General features: G+C 41.6%; 2 protein-coding genes across 3 annotated transcripts; one reads left to right on the top strand and one right to left on the bottom strand.

Annotated features, from left to right (window-relative positions):
• Positions 1-236: 236 nt before the first annotated feature.
• Positions 237-7,766, bottom strand: rundc3b (RUN domain containing 3b). Of its 2 annotated transcripts, none has more exons than XM_053887904.1 (11): positions 7,614-7,766; positions 5,254-5,369; positions 5,014-5,147; positions 3,448-3,533; positions 3,240-3,329; positions 3,054-3,134; positions 2,814-2,988; positions 2,376-2,533; positions 1,389-1,529; positions 1,159-1,253; positions 237-1,090 (listed from the first exon to the last, which is right to left on the bottom strand). In XM_053887904.1, the coding sequence occupies exons 1-11, from the start codon at positions 7,706-7,708 to the stop codon at positions 945-947; spliced, it is 1,317 nt and encodes a 438-aa protein (XP_053743879.1). In that variant the 5' UTR covers positions 7,709-7,766; the 3' UTR covers positions 237-944. The 2 variants fall into 2 exon arrangements, with proteins under 2 accessions (XP_053743879.1, XP_053743880.1); XM_053887905.1 differs by lacking the exon at positions 7,614-7,766 and adding an exon at positions 6,649-6,788.
• A 1,837-nt stretch (positions 7,767-9,603) lies between these two features.
• On the top strand, positions 9,604-21,915 carry abcb4 (ATP-binding cassette, sub-family B (MDR/TAP), member 4). The gene is made up of 27 exons (XM_053887961.1): positions 9,604-9,961; positions 10,071-10,167; positions 10,405-10,576; positions 10,654-10,720; positions 11,749-11,940; positions 12,011-12,182; positions 12,276-12,400; positions 12,759-12,930; positions 13,010-13,123; positions 13,977-14,087; positions 14,154-14,279; positions 14,339-14,542; positions 14,617-14,787; positions 15,604-15,765; positions 15,843-16,013; positions 16,085-16,231; positions 16,311-16,415; positions 16,552-16,629; positions 16,697-16,780; positions 16,855-17,058; positions 17,122-17,222; positions 17,298-17,438; positions 18,574-18,730; positions 18,802-18,999; positions 19,240-19,446; positions 21,141-21,287; positions 21,408-21,915. The coding sequence occupies exons 1-27, from the start codon at positions 9,900-9,902 to the stop codon at positions 21,609-21,611; spliced, it is 3,891 nt and encodes a 1,296-aa protein (XP_053743936.1). The 5' UTR covers positions 9,604-9,899; the 3' UTR covers positions 21,612-21,915.
• The last annotated feature ends 1,197 nt before the right edge of the window (positions 21,916-23,112 follow it).

Raw genomic sequence — 23,112 nt, 5'->3', positions numbered from 1 at the left:
AGAACCCTACCTATCTATTGTGAAATATGTCATATGCCATGTTTGCAACAACAAAAAAAAGGTCTGTAGGCTGGATGCAGACTTCAGGATGGACAGCTGAAGAGAAACAAAGATGCCACCGCTTCAGATGGAAGAGTTGGGCAGGTGTTTTGTAAAGGTCTTGCTATTCATGTCTCCCTCTTTACTGCACGCTTTGAAAGCAAAAATGAGTTGGTAATCAGAACTTTGGCGTCACAGTTCTGGTTTGGCAAGTGGTCTTTATTCAAAAATATAGACTGAAGGCAAATAAATCAAAGAAAAGGCCAGTTTCATATCAGTGCAAACAGCTGCTGGGAGGAGAAGGCAGTTCAATGTTGAGCTACAAGGCCAGTCACCCAAATACATACTGAACTACTGCCGCTGAATGCTTGTTCACACGTTCACTGCTGCTCATGTAACACAGATTTAAACCATCAGACAAACAAAACACAACGGTCACTGTACTGCTAGATCAGTCGCGATGAATGAAAACCAAACAGGTGTCGTTTCTGGGCCTGAACAGAACTAGAAGAGTGTTATGGAACCTGTGGTGGCTCTTCCCTAATTCAAGGGCAGCTGACTGGGAGATAAATAAAGGCGGTCGGTTTCAGACTCTGAATCGGAAATACTGCTTCACAATAAATTACAAAAAGCTTAAATAAATTTCTATCTTACCTGAGAACAAAATACTGCATTGCACATAAGGATCAACATTTCTGAGACAGAATAATTTCAAAATACAAGCTGGAGAGTGTCAAACACAGGCTTAAAGTTGTGGCACTTGAATACCCACAGTACAAAATAAATACAGTTGAATTGGGTCAATTGTATGAATGGCATGAGACCCAGGTAATGAGGGAACGTGCCGCCATGCTCAGGAGGGAGTCAGAAAGTAAAGGTCCTGATGGGTTTCTGGGCTCAGCCCCTCACGATGGTGTGACTCCTGGACTGCTGACTTCTGTGGCAGGACTAGCCAAACACTCGCTGGACTTCAGGCTGGCCAGAGATTTGTAGCTGGTGACAGACGTGAGGGATCCACAGAGACCCCTCAGAGAAGGTGTCTCCTCTTTACCTGCCAAGCATAAACATCTGAGTAGTTTCCCAGGCAGTGCCTACAGTACCACACATCTGCTGTGTTACCTTGGTGGAGCCAGCGTGTTCCAGTGGGTCTGACCTCAAGACTGAGGGTTTGGGATATCTCAGAGAGATCTGCTGACAGATGGTCTAGACTCTTGCTGCACAAAAAACAAGATGAAAACAGTGGTTCATCCTGCTACCAGTCAATGTGCCAAGCTAAGTGGAGGTGGTTTAAATGAGTGCAAAACAATCTTGAGTTAGTTCATTCATCTTGTAAAGCAGGAACAACAAACCATTGGCCCGTGCTCTTTCGGTATATCAGAGTGTCCAAGGCCACCGCATTGGCTTCTAAAGCGTTGGGAGAAGGCCACTGGTTGGTCAGGTGGGCAGCCAGCTCTTGTCGGGAATGTAGATCATTGTTCTTCAACACTGTTCTGAACAAAGAACAGCCAACATGGTGAGATAAGATGATCAACTAAGAATGTTTTATAAGAATTGTGTTTGTAATGTTTGCAGAAAGTAGCACATAGGAAACTAAGGTACAAGCATATTTCAGTAGTCAGTAATTACACCAAACATTATTTATAATACCATTTAGAGCTTTGCTCTTTAAACATCTCTGTAAAATATCATATCATATTACGATATATTGCGTATCAATTCACGAGCACGAAGTAGAGATATAGAAGTCTGCTGCAATTGTAAAAGACGCTACATGATGGCGCAGATCAGATTCAGACCTGAATGTAAAGAACAGCCACTGTGCGGTATATATTTTGTTTTACTTGGTTGTCATTCATGTGAGATTGATGAATAATGTTTTGTATTTTCTCTTAGATGCCTTCAGCGCAGTCAATAAATCTAGAACAGAGACACAGATATTGTGATGTATCGTGGGTGGATCACTAATAAAAACATCCCTGATGAAAGAGAGCAAATGAAATTGCATTGATGGAGAAAAAATTAAAAGTTGCAATACACTTGACACAGTGAATTCAATTTCAGGCGGTGTATGAACAACACATATACAGGTATAGTATGATAGATATGATAACCGTACCATCGTGCACTACCCATCCGGAGCATAAAAAGTACTTAAACTTATACTTCACAAAGTTAGAAGGATCTCCTTCTGCAGCATCTTCTTCAAATGTCTATCTCAGTAACCAAACCACCCACATCCTCCAGGCCTCTTGCTGGCTCCAAATATCAAGCCATCCAGATGGCTCTTAATCACCCAAATGTATTTACCGAAGGCACTGCACACACATTAGACTCACAGTTGGTCTTGCAGTTCCAGAATGATGTACTCCAGCTGCTCCTTCTCCAGCGTGTGAGACAGGTGTGTGTCTGCCAGGTTCTGCTCAAGAGCCTTGTTGTGAGACATGGCCTCTGACAGCTGGGCTTCACGCAGACGCACCAGCTCTTCCAAGTAGCCCTGCCACAAACATGCACGGCAAACATGCAGTGTCAATTGATTTTCACTAGACACCCTATTCATCTGAAGCCACGAGAGAAAGCAACTGGAGCTAAAAATAGAGAGGACTTTGTGTGACCTTCTTGAGGTGCAGAGGCTCAAGCATACAAAATGTTTTTTTCCAGACACTTGAATTAGCTTTCTAACTAATACTGAGAGGTGAAGTATTCTGAAACAAAAATTAGTTATTATTATTATTATAGTTGTTATTATTATTTTTATTTTTCCAGTGCCGTCCTACCTTCTGCTCCAGCGCCATGCGATACTTCTGCTCGAAGCGCTTGCACTTGCTGAACAGACTGCTCTGCTCAGTAAAGATGGAGGCAGCCGTGGCTTTTTTGTCAGGCGTGCTGCTCTCGCTGCCACTGCTCCCTAAAGTTCTCATCTCCTCCTCGTCGCTGCTTATACTGTCAGCACTGCATGGAGACCAGATGTCAGCCTCAAGTCCACATCACCAGCAGCCTCCTACCACATCACATACTTCTGAATGAACTTCAGATATGGGGTGTAGTCGATCACAGAAGGCTCACTGCCATCCAGAACCTCTCCTTTCAGACAGAAGCTGAAAAAAGAGGCAGAAACATTGGTACAGAAAGTCTACAGAGATAAATAAAGCTCGATATTGGGTCATTAACCTGACAGACAGTTCGGAGAACTGGATAAGCACCTGAAATCAATCGTATTGAGTCCAATCAACGTGTCTGCTAACAGCCCCGCTTCCTCTCCCAGCATTATCGCTCCATCCTCATAAAACTTCCTGCAGTAAACACACAAATACAATAAGCTCCTGGATGGCACCGGTTTAAAATCCAATCAGCACACCCATGTTGTAAACAGGCCATGTATCAATAGAACTGGGGGTGAGGTGATAATACCTGGTGGTTTTTAAGTCTCTCAGAGCAGACGACACGTATTCTGACAGTCTTTTCTCCATGAGAGCCACTCTGATCCAAGCTCTTCCCTGCACACACACACACCCAAAGTGGGGAACCAAAACATGAGATACTTGTCTGCAAATGTAGCTCACATTCTGAACATACTAAAATATAATATAGAGCACCAAGATAAATATGATATAGACAATAAGTTACTCCATTCATCACTCAGGGTGCAGAAATCTTTAACGTTGACGCATAGCGTTGACTCTGCATAGCAACTCTTCTCCTGTGTTCAGGCACACGCATCATTTATTTCCAATATATATAGAACTTTAGCATCTGTGAGCATTGCCCAAATTTCAACATGTTATACTTAATACAAATTTATAGCTGGGGATTTTACAGTTACAGAACACAAATTATAACATAAATGCAGAGTAATATGAAACTCACTAAGAATGAAAGTATGTTTTAGCTGAAGATTCTATGTATTGAGATGCTTTGATTGCGAAACTGACCCAGTGTCCCCTAGAATTATTTTTCACCCGCCACCACTGGTATCAGGCAATTTCTAAAACACACCTCTTAACGTTCATTGCCCACGGTATGTTAATGTCTCATCGGTCAGTGATTCTTAATCATAGGGCCGGGACCCATGGAGCGTCTCCTACAATGCCACTAAAATGTTTGTTTGTTTCACATCTTTGGGCTGTGAGGGCCGCGAGACGCTCAGTTTAAATACACTGGCCACATATGGCGGCAGAAGTGTGTCACTGAATTGACTTGACAGCTGTAAATCTGTGACAGTATAATAACATTGAACTGTAAAATAATAAAGAAAGTGACAACAGTAAAAACTGTTCATGAAAGCACCTGGTGAAGCAGTTTTGAAAAACATTCTATGGCAATACTTACACTTTACTTATATCTTCTTTGGAGGTTAAATAAAACATATTATTTTTATTTTATGATATTTAGACATGATTTTATTATATTTATTTTATTCAGTTTTTCCAATTTTCTCAACAGTTTGCATCAAGTGTATTTTTCCCCCTTTTTTTCTTCTTTCATTTGACGAATATGACTTGCACCTGAGATGGACACCACTTGTGGAGGAGGTAAGAAGGCTACGAAGAGGAGGTGGACATGATGGGGAATGCAGACAAGATTTATAAGCATCTCTTTAAAAATCTATATTTAGGGAAAATAGACACAATCATCATTAGGATAATAATAATACAAAAAAAAAATCTAAAATCTGTCTGTAAGACATTCAGCAATGGGGAGGAACTGCATTTATTAGGGTTTTTGGCAGTAAGATGGAGGTTCAATAAATAATAAACCAAGAGGACAGTCAATAAAAGCAATGCAAAGTTATGACGCCGACATCATTTTAAAAGTGCAGAGGAGCCACAGTTCAAAAAGAAATGTGTTTCGGTGAGTGACTCAGCTAGTGAGTGATACATCGTGGAATCACAAATGACCAATCACAACCAACATACAAGCAAAAAGTGCTTTTAACCTTTAGTACCGATGAGTATTTCAAGTTATTTTCCAGCTCACCTTGGCCCTCGAAGAACGCACGTTCTCCATGCTCTCAATGCTTCGAATGCAGTTGTGAGGGACTTTGCTGCATGCGGCTTTGATGTAATCCCAGAAACTGCGAGTGCTCTCATAGCCAAACCAGGTGGTCTGTCCTGAGAGGACAATTTGTGAGAAAAAAGCATTGGAGAGACGACTGCAGTTGTGACACGCTGGCTTCTTGACCACACACCTGACATTGAAAACAACATTTTCAATTACCTTTGAGTCTATGGCTGACGATGTGCTCCATGATGGAGATGAAGTTGATGAACTCAGAAGAAGAGTCATCGATCGTCTCAAAACAGGAACGGTCCAGCAGAGTTTTCACTGAAAACCTTCAAAAACATGGCATGTTGTGTCAACATTTGGCATCGATAAATAGCTATCAGTCAGTCAGATCAGTGTTCGTGCTGCTGAGCAAAAACATGAATGCAGAAGGAAATCAGCCATCCACCAATGTAATTTCTCACTGATATTACATATGTAATTTACATGAAACAGTAAAATAGGATGGATAATAGTCAGGCAACACAGTGGAATACTGTTGTGTGACAGAGAGGTGTCAGAGTCCAGTCCGACCCATCCACATCTCTTTCTAAGCTCAGCAGCTGCACCAGCCTCTTTCAATAACGCCAACGATTCATGCAGGAGTTCTTATCTGTCAGCACAGAACGTTGCATCACCAGTTTTGCAACCTCAAAACGCAATCCATGCCTTGTTTTCTCTTCTGTGTCTCAGAAACCATGGTGGACATTCAGCTGTCCAGGAAGATTCTGTCACTGAAAAGCTCAGTGAAGAGCGAAATTGTCTGGACAGGTCCAGCCAGGTGGTCGCATCAGAGCGAACACATCCCCACTTGGACATTTCTCAGTCAGAACTGGATTTGAAAACACATCACAAAAGAGGAAGTAGCAGTGTTTCTGTTTTGTGAATCAATATTCTACACATTCTTCAATAAAAAAGAACAACTAATATTGAATAATGCAGTTAGAAAGGAGGTTGCAAATTGAGTTTTAGGTGTGGAAATCATTTCCTTGTGCTTCTTTCTGCATTTCCCGTCAGACTACCGCCTCCACCTTTAACCTATCTAGTTCATGCTAGCTAGTCACACCGATACTCTTCATGTCCTTCTTCTTCATCATGGAGCTCATTGCTTTTGCATCCTCACCCCACCACTCCCACTCCCAGCTCCCCGTGTCCCAACCAGCTTCAAACCTCTGTCCGACTGATACACTCAACTCTGACCTTGTCAATTTTCCTCGCTCCCACTGACGACATCAGTGTCTGCATCTTTATCACTTCAAACTAACTTCCTGTTCTTCTGTCCGTGCTAAACCTATGTATAAAAGCATTATATTGAACTGGCACGTCTGTCTGTGTATGCAAAGCAGCAGCCATTTTGTCCCTTAACTTACTGGTACTATTTTATCTAGACAAAATGGTCTAGTTGAAACAGAACTTGTGTTTTTAGTGATTTAAAGAGCATGCCATCATTTTAATTTCCTTAAAATCAATTATTAAGATTGTGCTTCCAGCATGATTTTGTCAAGAAGGCTGGGACTGCGACTGGGCATCATGACAGTTTTCATTACAGTAAAATGCCAAGGTCTTTACCACGGATTATGTCATCCCTCCTCTCACTGCTCGCCCTCCTCTGCTTTCAGATGGATGGTTGCTGTGGAAGCAGACGAGTCACCACCAAAAAACAAAAAAACCTCCTGAACTCTCTCTTGGTGCTGCAACATCACTTATTTACTGAAGCATTTAGCAACAGGTGAGACATGTAAGCCGCATTGCGAGGTCTATTCCTATGTACGCCTCATGAAAATCGAAGAAGCATGCGTGTGTTTTGCCACTGAGGTGTGACTACAAGCAACAGAGGGAGTATTAGAAGGTACTTGACATCTGCCAACAGCCCTGTGAGCACCACAAATCAATACACTGTTTTTCTCTGGTCCCGAGAAAAATAAGATTGAGGAATTCAGCAGTATTTCTTGCCTCTTTCTACTTAGATGTCCAGGTAAAATTGTAGCCTATAGAGTAACAGAAACCAATATTACTAAATATTATGTATTATGTATATTAATATTTATTTTTACAGTGTTCTTTGGTGTTATTGTAAACCACTAGTTAGCTCATAAGAGACGCCAACTTTGTCCAAATCCAAACCATGGCCTCCCCATCATTGGCCCTGCACACAATACTTTGACTCAAATGTAGTCGTTTCTTTAGTCTCTCTCCAATACTTTCACGGTCGAATCACTTGGTTGTGTGGATTCCGTCTTATGAGAGGTTAAGTGGTATATTGTGAGTGTATTTTCAATAATTGATGATATGTCAGCCGACAAAACAAATAGCAAAAATCTTAAATTCTCATCTGGTCAAATCTGAAAAGTGATGATGCAAGGAAGGCTTCAACCATGCTCAATGCAAAGATGTAAATGATGCTCTCGTGATGCGGTTCTCTGTTTTTAATGAAACCATTTCACGCTTTGTTGTTGTGATGTTATGAATGATGCAAGAGAAATAGTGAAAACATCGCCCGGAGGGTCTGTCGTGACACCGCGAGTGTTTCTTACCTGCACACGGTCAGCAGATTCCTCCTCTCCACCGCCGCGCTCCGTCCTGACGACCGTCTCCTGGACAGATGCAGACCCGCACCGAGTGACGCCATCCCCGGCTACAGCACCAGGGAACAACCGTGGGCTCAGGGAAGGAAGCACACGCACGTCACTCAGCTGCTGTGGGAGGGAGACAGAGGGAGGGGAATACGCAAGGAACCTCAAGCTAGCAATGTTTCACAGATGTATCAACTTCCGTCCTACAAAGTAAGATTTCCGATACTACATGACAAGCTTGCCGTTGCAAGAACATATTCGGTATATTTTAATTTATGCATTCACTCTTAATTTTGACAAATATATCATATTTTTGTTCTAATTCGATAGAGCGTGTGGCAACAACTAAACATTTATTTATTTATTTTTTGTTTTTACATAAATATTTTATTATATGCATTCAAATGTACAGTACGAAACACTGGTACATTTAAAGATTTATTTTATGGTTATATATATATATATATATATGAATATGCTTCTTATTTGGAGTTTTATCAGATAATCTAAAGTTTAATATTGAAATACAAGGCTAGACCACTCGGAGCCATCTAGAAAGACCAACACTGACATCTAGTGGTTTACATGAGTATTTCAAACTCAAATAACATCCTGTCTTGCTTCCATGCATTGTCATTTAAAACAATATGCCTATTATGAACAGTCGCAGAAACCAAAGAGATGCATTTTAAAAAAATTTATTTTTAGGGGTACCCCTGAAAAAAAAAAAGTCAAAATCAGTCGAGCCAAAAAAAAGAGAGTATGCATGGCAATAACAAATGCTACCATAAATTATTTTTTGTTAACTAACTTTCCAATATTATAGAGCAACTGAATGTTGAATAAATAAAAATAACTATATACAGTTATATAATGTTGATTAAACAAATATAGTGTATTATTGTTGAGCATTTCTTCTAATTTCCACCATACTTTTAAAATGACACTATAAGCTATTAATATATTGTAAATAAAAAGGGGTTCCGGAATTAAAATCTGAATTAATCAATCTGCTTCACAGCAGAAACATTTGGTGCAGCAATATAACCCACAAGAGTGCATGCTGCTGACGTCACCTTTCTCCTCAGAGGAAATGCTGACAACCACGACAGTGAAGAGGCGTGAGAACCGACAGACAGGACAGGAGTCTGTCAACAGCAAGACAGAAACAATCTTGGGGGTTTAATCTCTTTATCCTCATCACAGAGTAAATATGGAAATACATATGAACAATATTTAAAGACCTTTAAATCTCAGCACTGCAGTGACATATAAGCGAAATAAATGAAATTAAATGGATCCTCATCGGTAAAAGAAAAAGAAAACGTAAAGTCAAATCACATAAGACCACAAAGGCAATTCACCTTTAACTGACTCACCCTCACCGCCTACTTCAACTTTGGCACAAATGCTCATCACATGCTGATGCACGCAATCATCTGCAATATAAAAATAAAGTACACACATTATGACCGTGGACTTCATCTCTGTATCTAGATTATATCTTTTGCAGTGTGGATATGAAACTGTCCAGATAGCAAGGGGTGTAAAGACGCCATTGATTTGCCTTGCTGCTCAATTATAGGGAGGATTTTACACTTTAGACAAAATAATTCATGTCAGAAGCAGAATTAGTTTGTAAGCCCCGGGGAATATTTCTACGCTATTGTGTTGAATAGAGATGTGACACACTCATTTTGGTAAGTTGAGAAGTACATTTCAATGTGATACCAATGCTGAAGAGCTGAGCCAAAAGACGGCTGTTATTCAATCACTTTCCTTCTTAGCTGACCACTACAGTGCTTTAGATGGATTTCAGATTCATCCCAGAAGTTCATCGAGAGGTCATTTCCTGGTGTTGATTTGAATAAATACGTTGAAAAAAATAATAGGAGCATACGCCTTTAATGGTGTGACTCGATGAAGCAGTGTGGTCACAGACTCATGGCCGTGCTGTTTACAGTTCGGATCATTCATTTACTAAACTGAACACGGCGGAAGGAGACAGTGCCATTGCAGCTGTCCCGATCATTATAAGGTAGTTCTGCGGTCGAGCCACGTGAAGGGGTGGGGTTTCACACCCCTCTTATAGTTGTTCTTCGGTCTTGACTTTGATTGACACATCGGCGGAGTGAGTCCTCTCTGGAGGGACGCCTAGTCACAACATCTTGCTAGGTTTTACTCACTTGCTGTCTCCGCATTCGACCTTTACTTCGGATAGAATCACCACTACAAGCCGCAGCAAACATGGAGAATAATGATGAGGCGGAAATGAAGCTGTGGAAACAAGAGCAAAGTGGACATTTAAAGTAAGGATACTTTTTATATATCACTAGTGTATGCGATTTGTATTCAGGCAGAAGTACTGTTTATTCTTTACAAATGGTTGCTTTTATAATACTTTTGTATTTTAACCAGTAAGGGGAAAGATGAAGATGAAGATGAAGGGAAAACTCACAAGAAAAGTAAGAATAAAGAGAAAGAGGTGATACCCATGGTCGGTCCTCTTGCTCTGGTGAGTTCAGTTCTTTTCAACTCTTTGTTACTTCTATGTTGGTGTGCTCGTTTTATTTTCCTACGTTTTGCTGTAAAGTGAGTGAGTTGAAAGAATGTTGAGAGGATGGGAGGTCTGCACATCCTCATGTTGTTTGGGTTAACTCCACCAGTTACTGCTGAGAGCATATAAATAACCCAATGATTCGTTCTTCCTTGTAATCCTTGCTGAATAAATGTTTTCTCTTTGATGCTTTAGTTCAGATTTGCGGACACCACTGACAAATTGCTCATGGTCATTGGTACGCTGATGGCAATGGGTCATGGTATGATTCTCCCCATTCTGTTTATGGTCTTTGGGGACATGACTGACAGCTTTATCAAAGACGCCATGCCCACCCCTAACCCGTCACCCTCGAAAAGTCCTCTTAGTGAGTTTAAGTTACACATAAATATTATAAAAACATGAGAAAAACTGGCTGCAATTCAATTGTGATTCAATCTTTAGATGCAACTTTTTTAGAAGCAACCAACGCTCCTTCCAAAAACAGCACCTTGCAAGAGGAAATGGACAGGTAAGACTTTTTCTCTGTTTATAGCATGGGCAGACTGAATTTCCTTTCATTAGTCTGTTTAATCTCCTGCAAGGTGAAATGTTTTTACCTTGTAGTAAATACATTGAATAAAGCATAGCACTAATGCCCTTGTGTAAATACTGATGTAATTTAATCAATGTATGTTCAACTGAAAGATAGCGTCTGTTGATGACACACACATTTAACTAAATTAAATTTACCTACCATTTTACTTAATGTAATAAAACACTTCACACACGGACTCATCTACTGACTTAATCTCCAACTACGTTCCCAGAGTCGAATGCAGTGGCCAGCCTCTTGAAATCAAACAGTAGACGAGTGTATTTTTAACTTCCCAAACATTCCAACACGTGCCGTGCCAGCTGTAATAAAGAGTAAGAGCAAGGGTCATCTCAGCTTTTAAACCATAAACATATAATAAACTTTTTTTTACACTACATGATGCATGCAGTTTTATTAATGGCTAAAAACTGCCCCTTAAGCATAAAAAATGGCTAACAAATTGTAGAGTGTCTTTAATATATTGTTCTAAGAATAATTCTTTAATAGCCTGGGATATCTCTCCATATTGCAGTATTTAAAGATCAAGTTAATTTTGTCTTCAATGTCCTGAAAAACACTAGCAATGTAAATAGGAATTAGCCATTAGCAGTTGGATAATCCCATTACTGTTGCGGTAATGGTTAAGTTTGTAGACTGCAGGGGTCTGTAGTGTAACCGTATCATCATGTTTACAGCTTCTGAAGAAGTTTATAATAAAAGCTGTTAAGTGTTGTGGAAACTGGAAGTGACGCAAAAGGTGTGGTACGATGCTAGAAATCATTTTTTAATGTTGATGTCTCCAATGATGAGTAATAACTTGAAGCCAAAAGTTGCAAGTCATTTGTATTTTGGGTGAAGGGGTGCCACACACATAAGCGACACACTAAGATAAGTCTGCCATTGTTGTGTGATGCAGAGAGGCTCTCCACTGACGGCATAATTCTAATACAACCTTTTCTTAGATTTGCTATCAACTATGCCATCATGGGGGCCATAGCACTGGTGGCTGCCTACATGCAGGTTGCCTTCTGGTCACTGGCTGCTGGCCGTCAGGTCAATCGCATTCGGAAGCGGTTCTTCCACTCCATTATAAGACAGGAAATCGGCTGGTTTGATGTCAACGAGGTGGGAGAGCTCAACACAAGACTCACCGAGTGAGTATCTAGAACATGATCAAAACAATGAAAACTGTTAAGTGAATTAATGGTGTGTTTCATGCATCAGTGATATTTTTAAGATCCAAGAAGGTATTGGAGACAAGGTGGGGATGGTGATCATGTCTTTTACCACCTTTATTGGCTCCTTTGTCATCGGACTGATCAAGGGGTGGAAACTGACTCTTGTCATCCTGGCTGTCAGCCCTCTCCTCATCATTACAGCTGGACTCTTCAGCAAAGTGAGTAACGCGACCAAGTGTGTCTTCTAATCATGACTTTCTGTGCTTCAGAAGTGCAATTTTCATAATATTGACATGCGTGTTTTTTATCAGGTGCTGTCATCTTTCACTGCTAAAGAGCAAGCTGCTTACGCCAAAGCAGGTGCTGTTGCAGAGGAAGTGATCTCAGCGATCAGGACAGTCTTCGCCTTCAGCGGTCAGGAGAAGGAGATTTTAAGGTATAGCCTACAAGTCAGTCCAAATAGGCCTGGATAGATGTGACTAAAAGGGAGGTACAAAGTACACAAAGGCACAAATTGAAATACAGCAGGATTCAACACATTCAAAGAAGACTTAGGGCTGCAATGTCAGACTTCTGAATCTCAAATCCTGTTTTCATTCGCAATTTGAGGTCTAATTTTGAATACGCCTGGTGTGGAACAAACACAACACAAAACAACAGCTTCCTAATCGGATTCCGTATTCCTGCTTGTCTCGAATGACCGTTTGATGTGATTACTGATCTCCAGCTGATGCATGCTGCCTGACTGCATTGGTTGACAGCTCTTTCCTGTTTGTGTTTGTTTGGGCCCACAGATATGAAAAGCACCTTAAATCTGCTAAGGCGGTTGGAATTAAGAAAGCCATCTCCACTAACCTTACCGTTGCTGCAACTTACTTAGTGATGTATTTGTCCTACGCTTTGGCATTCTGGTATGGCAGCACTCTTATTCTTGAAGACGAGTACAGTATTGGAAAGCTGCTCACTGTAAGTAGCGCAACTGTATGCCTTTATTATGGAGAAATGCTAAGTGAATGTTTGAATCTAACACTTGGTGTTTTATTAGGTCTTCTTTGTTGTGCTGATTGGAGCGTTCAGTATTGGACAAACCTCACCCAACATTCAGTCCTTGTCCAGTGCCCGTGGAGCAGCACACAAAGTTTACCACATAATTGATAATGTATGGCTTTAACCATTCTAACGCTTTTCTAAAGCAAACTGTCATGAGCTCTCTCACATACCTGCTGACACTTCCAGTTCATGCTCAAGTCTCCTTCCATTTATCCCCTTTTCCTTCTCTGCAACCCAGAATCCTGTGACCTAGGTCTATTTCTCCCCCAATTTTATTTCTGATTCTCTTTCTCATTTCCTATTAATCGTCATATCGAGCAGTTAAATTAAATTATTTTAATGAATAATATTCAGTTTTTATATATATATATATATATATATATATATATATATATATATATATATATATATATATATATATATTTTTTTTTTTTTTTTATTTTTATTTTTTTTTTTTTCTTTGTGTCACACAAAAAAACAGTACATAAAAAAGACATAAAAATGTCAGGCACAAAGGATTATAAGACACCTGCTCTGCTGTGAGCAAAAACACTTCCTGGAACAGTTTGGTTACCCTGCTTTAGATAATAAAAGCAAAGAAACAACTTCAAAAAATTCAATAACCTCTTAATTATTTTTTTTTTTTAATTCTCATCTTAATGCGGTGAAATTCTAATGACCAAAACTTCCATTGACCTCCTCCTCCTACCTCCTGGAAGTGTTGGGGAAAACACCCAAAAACAATCCAACCAGGTGGAATCCACATTAGATTCCCTTGTTTCTCCATGTTTGTTTACCCAGGCAGACTTTCAGTTGGAGGCTGGAATGCTTTGCTTCAAAACACAGCGGGACCCGCAGGTCTCACAGCCTTCCTGCCATTGTCTCTTTCATGTTATGAAAAGAATCAGCTTCTGCATCCCACTGTGGACAAACGGCGCACCAATATCTATTTCTATTTGCAGACACCAAACATTGATAGCTATTCTGACGCCGGCTACAAACCTGACAGTGTCAAAGGCAACATAGAGTTCAAGAACATAGATTTCACCTATCCTTCGAGGCCAGATGTGAAGGTAAGATGCCCAGCTGTAGAGGGGATGTATGCAGGGGAATAACTCTGGCACTGTCCTGCATTTCAGATATTAAAGAACATGTCTCTGACTGTGAAGTGTGGGCAGACGCTTGCCTTGGTGGGCAGCAGTGGCTGCGGCAAGAGCACCACAGTCCAGCTACTGCAGAGGTTCTATGATCCCCAGGAAGGATCTGTAAGTGCCATTTTCCGATTCCCAGTAACAAGGCTGTTAAACAAATATTGGCTGTCCAGGTTTCCATCGACAACCATGACATCCGCTCCCTCAACGTTCGCTACTTGAGAGAGATGATCGGAGTGGTGAGTCAGGAGCCCATTCTCTTTGCTACCACCATCGCTGAGAACATCCGTTACGGGCGCACTGATGTGACGCAGCAGGAGATCGAGACAGCTGCCCGGGAAGCCAACGCTTACGACTTCATAATGATGCTTCCAGACGTATGTGTCCAGGACATCACCTCGTGTGTCCCTCATACCCAGCTACTGATCATCTGAATGTTCTTGCTGAGCAGAAATTTGAGACGCTGGTTGGTGACAGAGGGACTCAAATGAGCGGAGGACAGAAGCAGAGAATAGCAATTGCACGAGCTTTGGTCCGTAACCCTAAAATCCTACTTCTGGATGAAGCCACATCTGCTCTTGATGCTGAAAGTGAGACTGTTGTGCAAGCAGCACTCGATAAGGTAAAACTTCCTGATATATTTGCTGCTGTTACTTGGATAACTCACAATTCAAATGTATGTCTTTTGGGCAGGATTAGTCAACCTGTTCCAGTTCAACAGAAAGCTAGAACCTCCTTAAAATCATGTGACTCATCTGAGGACTACTGTAGTCATAAATTCATTTGAGGCAGCCTAAGCATTTCTACTCATGAATACTACTAATGAAACCTGCAGGCCCCTCAATAAGTAAAGTTGCTACCGCTACGTATGCAGTCAGTGAAAGAAGGTTTGTTCTGCATGTCGAAAACTGCCCGCTATTGCGTACACGTGAATCAACGGGAGGAAAAAAACACCTTACTCCAGATTCACAAGTTAAACTGGACATTTTTATTCCTTCCCCACACTAAATCTGTGGCACCTTGAAGTGTACATTGAAACGCTCTTAAAAATGGCTAAAAAAGGACATAACTGGACGTAAAAAGCAAAGCTGAGACTTTTTTGCATGAATAAAAGACAACAAGAACAAGAAAAATACAACTACGCTGCCCATTTTTGATGCCATTTCTTGTTTGTTTTTCTGTTTACGACTATCAAAGCTGTAGGCAGTATTTTGTGATGTCTTTGTGCCTGATCCAAATGTGGAATTGTATCTCTAGAATCCTTTGGAGCATCCAGATCATGGCATTTGATTTTTGGTTCTTAATAACTGAAATATTAACCAGTCAGTGTACAGCGTGAGCTATTACATATGTCATGTCTCACCTGTGAGAGATGCCATAGCCAAGCGCTCATTCTCTTGAGCAATACAGTGCCATTCAGCTGAGTTTGTCTGTCCAGGTTCGGCAGGGACGCACGACCATCGTGGTGGCCCACCGCCTCTCCACCATCAGAAATGCTGATATCATTGCTGGCTTTGAAAGCGGAGTGGTGGTAGAGCAGGGGACTCACAGTCAACTGATGGAGAAGCAGGGGGTCTACTACACACTGGTCACCATGCAGGTAGTAATAACCTGTTTGCTAGATTGATCAATTATGAGGAGGCACTTGCCCTTCTAAACTACACTCCTCTCTAACAGACATTTCAGAAAGAGGAAGAGGAGGAAGACCTAGAGCAATCTATGGGTGAAAAGAGTCCTCTATCTGTCTCATTGTCCAATCCTCTCAAGAGAAAGACAACCAGAGGCTCCTCATTTGCTGCCTCAGTGGGGGAGCATGAGGCAGAGGAATCTGATAACAAGATAGAGGACGTGAGATATTTCTCTTGCACAATCTTCTCCGCCAAAGTTTGTCTTTAACTGTCCGCTTTAAATCATTGCAGGAGGAACATGTTCCGTCGATGTCTTTCTTCCAAGTGATGGCCCTCAACCTCAGCGAGTGGCCATACATTGCACTTGGACTTGTCTGCGCCACAATCAATGGTGCCATGCAGCCGGTTTTCGCCATCCTGTTCTCAAAGATCATCGCCGTAGGTCCCTTTTAGTGTAGAATGCTGTACATTGAAGATTTTATTTAATCTAAATATAAGTTGTTTTCTGCCCACTCAGGTGTTCGCAAATCCAGATGACGAAGCTGTGAGGAGAAATGCAAATTTTTACGCACTCATGTTTGTGGTCGTCGGACTTGTTACGTTCGTGACAATGTTTCTGCAGGTAATGTCCGACAAATGTAGATCTTTCTTCTTCATTTGAAAGCAACTTTTCACTGACCTAATGGTATGGCATTGAAGAGGTTCACCTTCTTGAAGTGAAATTTCAGAATCTCACATTTTGATGACATCTCTCCCAGGGCTTCTGTTTTGGTAAATCTGGAGAGATTCTGACCTTGAAACTGAGACTCGGCGCCTTCAAGTCCATGATGAGACAGGTAAGCCATCCGAAACGAATGAAGAGTAGCGTTAAGTTCGGCCACCCTGATCTCTTTTTGCATGCAGGACCTCACATGGTTCGACAATCACAAAAACAGTGTTGGAGCTCTGACCACCAGATTGGCCACAGATGCCGCTCAAGTTCAAGGAGTAAGATACAAGCCCAAACCAAACCTTCCGCTCAATTTACTGCAGATGAATGACTCCAGTAAACATGTTCCCAGGCCACAGGAATCCGACTGGCCACGACAGCCCAGAATGTTGCTAACCTTGGCACTGGTGTCATCATTGCGTTCGTGTACGGTTGGGAGCTGACCCTTCTTCTCTTGGCCATTGTGCCCTTTATGGCAATGGCAGGAGCGATACAGATGAAGGTCATTTCAGGAGATGCTTCTAAAGACAAGAAGGAGCTGGAGAAGGCTGGCAAGGTAACGCTACTTCAGCCTGACCTCATTGTGGCTGAAGTGCTAATGCTGCCCTCTTTTGTCTAGATAGCGACCGAGGCGATCGAGAACATTCGGACAGTGGTCTCTCTCACAAGGGAACATAAGTTTGAGACCTTGTATCAGGAAAACCTCAAGGTTCCATACAAGTATGAAAAGTTCCCCAAGCCTATTCTCCAACTAGTCATGTGTGTAATCCATGTTTACTTGTCTTCTGTTTTCAGAAACGCCAAAAGAAAGTCACACGTGCAAGGCATGGCGTTTGGCTTCTCCCAGTGCATCTTATACTTCGGTTATGCTGCTGTGTTCCGTTTTGGGGCGTGGCTTATTGAGGAAGGCAGAATGGACGTGGAAGGTGTTTTCCTGTAAGTTCGACTATTTTTCTCTTTTATTATGTAATTCACTCCAACCACTTTTTTTTCTTATTTTTTTTGTCACGCCTGATCATCAAACATTATTAGTTAAAGATAGCACAAGCATAATGAAGGTTGAAAATCCAGTGTGAAAACCAGTCTGCACCGATCACATGGAGCCTTCATTACCTCTCATGATCACAGCAGGCTATTATGAAGGAATGTGACTTCTTATTCGTCTAACTGCAACACCACCAGCTTTTTGGTCTGCCAATGAGCATTACCCCCATCTGCAGTTTAGCGGAAATGCATCAAAGAATCTGATATATGGGGTGCATTTAAACAATCATGGCTGACCGCAAAATCCCGACACTATCAAGACTCTTATTTCATTTTTTTACAATATTAATTTGTTCTTACTCCGGTCACCTCACCTTACCCAGACCCTGCTCATTCAAACACCCGTCTCTACCTTCTGTAGCAACACAACAAGCACACTGTATGTGCCATCACCCACCTACCTGTTTACACCTTAGCTTTCTGTTAGACTGATGAACATCTCCTGAAACAATGTTGGATTATAACTGATAAACCTGGTCCTGATTCTAATATACATCGGAGTAAACATAAAAACAAATTCTCTCACTTAGACGTGAAATTTGTGAAGCACATTTAAATCTTTGTGCGCTAAGCAATTTTCTGTTAATAACTGAACACTACACAAGGGGTTTAAAGTGACTGGGGGTGGAGGCAGTGTCTTGGTGAGGCTGGGCCTCATTGGTCATTTTGCTTCACCTGATGTTGCTATCTATTAGCATTAAAATAATCCTTGTTGGAGATCCACTCAGTGTCACTGGGAGCCTCTATCCTTCTGTATGGCTGGTCGCATTGTCACTATCAGATGTGGTGTGTGGTCACAGTGAGATATCAAGAAATGTGGAGAAAAAAAAAAGAGCGTTGCCACGTGAGGTGCTGTACACAAGTGCGACTGGGTTCTCTCTATTAAACTTGCCTTTCTTGCAGCATTGTCTCGTAGAAGTTTATAGCCAAGTCAGGTGGTCGCTCACCTTGTTACATTACCTTTGCTCTTATCACCGCCTTGCATAATCCCTTCACACATAACACATTCCTGTCTGTGGTTCTGCAGCGTGGTCTCAGCAGTCATGTTTGGAGCCATGGCTCTCGGAGAGGTCAACTCCTTCACTCCCAACTACGCAAAAGCCAAAACGTCAGCAGAGCATATCACCGTGCTGATAAACAGACAGCCTGGTATCAACAACCTCTCCGTGGAAGGAGAGTCGCCGGTACTGAAGACATGTCTCCTCACGATAATCTCACGGATGACTTGAGCTTCTCTTGTCCACTGCACCCACAGGACAATTTTGATGGCAGCCTGGTGTTTGAGGACGTGAGGTTTAACTACCCTTCGCGCCCTGACATACCTATCCTCCAAGGACTGAATCTACACGTGAGGAAGGGGGAGACTCTGGCCTTGGTGGGCAGCAGTGGCTGTGGAAAAAGCACCACCATCCAACTCCTGGAGAGATTCTACGACCCCTTAGGAGGGAAAGTGGTACGGCAACAGGCGCATGTGGTACACGTGCGACTTCTTACCCACTGTAATAAGTTACTCTTCAAAGGTTTATGGCTGCGTTAACACACTGGCAGATGGTTCGGAGACCTTGAGATATGTCTAGTCAATGATTATTCTCAGGATTTATAGCACCAAACTAGAATAGCTCACTGATCTGAGCATTTACTTGCTTCTATATTTTTGTGTTACATCTATTTAATTGTCATACTTGTCATTCAGCTGCTTGACAAGACTGACGTCAAAGCACTGAACATCCAGTGGCTGAGGGCCCAAATCGGGATCGTGTCCCAGGAACCCATCCTGTTCGACTGCTCACTGGCCGATAACATCGCCTATGGAGACAACACCCGCGAAGTACGGATGGATGAGATCGTGGCAGCCGCCAAAGCAGCCAACATCCACGGGTTCATAGAAGGCCTGCCACAGGTGAATATCATTTTCTATTTTCCAAATCAATCCATCAACACATTGTTGAACTTAATGGAAAGAAAAGGTTGAAGTAGAAACACAAAAGTTTCCTGTTAAGTGTGATACGTTTTTTTAAGGCATCTACAGTTGATCCTAGCTCGAGTCGTCGTAGGTCTCATGTTTACCCTGAAACAAACAAATTAACCTGCATTATTCAGTTCTTCTGATTAAATATAAGTTGCCTGAAGTTGGGGGTTGTTTGCTCAAGTGGTGGATTCTCTGCAGCGGGTAATCTTCATCAACATTCGTAGGTGGTTTTCCTATGTGCTCCGTGGAATCATTTCCCTTTATGGGATTCTGATAGACAAACATGCTCCTAGCATCACCATCAGAGCTCTTCCATGTCAGTGTACAATAGGATTTAAAGGGAGGCTGGGTGGTGACGGAAAAGTTCATTCATTTGATGAGCACCTGTACTTAGTGATACGCGTTCATTCAAGTCGGGGTGATGAAAAGAATGACTGGACGAAGGTTTGCTGATCTGAGGATTTCCTCGCTATTGTGAAGGATAAGCTTCTCTTGTCCATTGTGCTGAGCAGGAAACGACTGGAACGTTTACTCCAAATTAGAACGTGCCGAAGTTCTGGTATTGGCCACAGTAAGGCGAAAAGGATGTGAGAAAATATTCATATCGTGAGCCTGTATGATATTTTAAGTCCATTGCATTGATGTTTATTAAATAAATACATGCATAGGCTTGTGTTTTTAACTCGACTTCCGGCTTCAGCACCTTGTTTTGAACAGTGAGATCATGCGAGGGTTCATATCCCAGTTGAAACATCAGCATTAGATAAGATGGGATAAGAAGGGATAAGATCATCACCATGGCGTTCTTTTATACTGTAGTTTCCGGACTATAAGCTGCTACTTTTTTCTAGCAGTCTGAACCCTGTGGCTTATACAATGGCACGGCTAATATATGGATTTTTCCAGGCTAAAGAGCATCATGCTGCCAAAATATTGAGCCTTGTCACATCAAACCGATGACATCACAGGGGTTTTATTCACCTCAAAGTGGTCAAAATACTGTGTTTTCGCCCACGTGCCTGCAGCTCTGGCAACAGAGCCGATCTCCTGGAGGACCGGAGACTGAGACCGAAGAAGCAGCTGAGACCAGCTATGGTGTCAGAACTTCAGACATGCAGGCGAAAACGGCACATTTTGGGTGCTTTAAAGATGTGACAAGTTCATGTTTCAAGTTCAGAACATTGTAGATTTTGTTTCATGAGTCAGTCTCCATGCAGGACCCTGTTTTCAAAACTAGTTTAGAAGTGGTCCTCATGCATTTTTTTAGCCTAACCCTAACCCGAACCCTGACCTTTCTACGGTGCAGACAGCACCACTGCACCCGCGGCTTATATAACGCTGCAGTTTATGTATGAACAAGATCTGTTTTCTTTCTTAAATTTTGTGGGTGTGGCTAATATTCTGGTGCACTCTATAGTCCGGAAATTACAGTACTTAACAAATATTAGAATGTATCGTTGTATTTAAAGCATCGCAATATATTATATTGCCTCTCCTGTATCAGGATATTCCCATGTATAGGTGTCATAATCCCAACACTTGAGGCAAAGCCAGTGGGTGTCAAGGATGCGAAAGACGGTGTCATTGTTGCTGGATGCAAAGTAACTGTTTGTCTGTTTGAGTAGAAGTACAGCACTCTGGCAGGAGACAAAGGGGCGCAGCTCTCCGGGGGTCAGAAGCAGCGCGTCGCTATTGCTCGAGCTATTCTCCGGAACCCAAAACTGTTGTTGCTGGATGAGGCCACATCAGCACTGGACACTGAGAGCGAGAAGGTGAGTGCAGTTCACCTACACGGTCCTAGAACAATTTCGCAAGTGGGCGTAAAATAAATACAAATAATAATCCCTGGTTTCTACAACACATTCAGCCTGTTTCCGTCTCTTGGTTGGCAGGTGGTGCAGGAAGCCTTAGATCAAGCCAGCAAAGGCAGGACGTGCATCATCGTGGCCCACCGCCTGTCGACCATCCAAAACGCCGACCGCATCGCTGTCATCCAGGGAGGAGTGGTGGTGGAACTGGGCACACATCAGCAGCTGCTGGCCAAGAAGGGCGTGTACCACTTGCTGGTCACCACACAGATGGGAGGAGCTCACTGATCTGTGCCTCCTTCACTATTGATTCAACACTGAGCCTCGGGATATAAACTCTGCATTACAGTGGCTGGAGAAGGCAAACATGTCTCCTCACTTGTTGTCAGTGGAACTGCTGCATGAATGATTCAAGAGTCGACCAAAGAAATCATAGCTTCACATACTTTTTCTGTTATTACTGACCAAGATCTGCAGTCAATACTTGAATGGTGTGTGCAATTTTATCATGTTGTCTGCAATCTGTGACTTCCCTTTTGTTATTAAATATTTATAACTGTACTGAAAGAATGGGGGAAATAAAATATGTACATGTTTGTAAGTGATTTGAAAGTGTCTTGTTTGGACCAAGTAGTTACTAACATGACTGAACGTTTCAAAACTCCTGGGAAGAGGAGCACAGCAGGTGCGGACTGGAAGAAGGAATGCAGTCGAGCTGCAGGTAGACAGCAGGCTAAGCTGCAAGATGTCGGGGGTCTGGCTGGTCTTGACTCGGTAAGTTGACCCGTCAGTTTGAGTGTAATGAAGAGTAATTACAAACCTACCGGCCACTGATTCTTCAGATCCTGGAAGCTCCGGCCAACTATTGAAAAATGTATTGCAGGACATTTAGTTGAACTTCCAACATACTTTGTGACTGCACTCTGACAGTCTTTCCTTCAGTCAGACACCTGCTGAGACTAAAAACAAGTCACCAAAAATGAAATGGAAGGAAAAAACTCCTTACAAATAAATGTATTGGCAAAAAGGTTAGACATTCACATAAAATGTCTTGTTTGGTTTTGTTCGCCAATGATAGAATTTCATAATACCAGAAGAGTCCTTAATATAATGCATGAAAATGTAAAGATACCGCTATATTGTAATAAGTAGTTTGGTTTCTAAACCATTTCCATTACAGCTGTAGAGCTGCTTGCTATCATAAGATCTCAGACTGACATAACGGGAATCCATTTGGCAAGACATACATACATAAAATATCATTATATGCTGATGATATTATACTCTTGACAAAATTATCAGAGAGCATTCCAAACTTACTGAGTCAAATTGTGACGCTTGGCCAATTTTCTGGTTACAATATCTTTCATTCCAAGTCATCCATTTTGTTTTTGAATAAAGAAGAAAGATTCAATCCGATAATTAAAACTCCTGATATTAAAATGATGAATGAATGAAAAACTGACATGCATCTATATAACATGTGGTTGAAGAAAATGACATCACATAGTTGCCCTTGAGACACTCACTCATATTATCATAGGAATAGCAGAGCATTCTGAGACCTGACAAATGTTCTAAACGTTCTCATGAAAGAATAAAATGTTATATTCTATTTTATGATCAATTGTAACATTACTGTACTAAATGTTTACATCTGTTTTATTTCATTTACTACCTTTTGTATGTGTGTTTTGTGTTGTGAATGCTTATGTACTTATAACATGAATCCTATAGTACAATAAAAGGAGTTAGAAAAAATAAATAAAGAATTCAAATCTATTCATGA

Source organism: Synchiropus splendidus, chromosome 15 (genome assembly GCF_027744825.2).
Source record: "Synchiropus splendidus isolate RoL2022-P1 chromosome 15, RoL_Sspl_1.0, whole genome shotgun sequence".
Classification (NCBI taxonomy): domain Eukaryota; kingdom Metazoa; phylum Chordata; class Actinopteri; order Syngnathiformes; family Callionymidae; genus Synchiropus; species Synchiropus splendidus.
The sequence above is the reverse complement of the archived record's forward strand: the minus strand, read 5'-3'. Positions and strand labels throughout refer to the sequence as shown.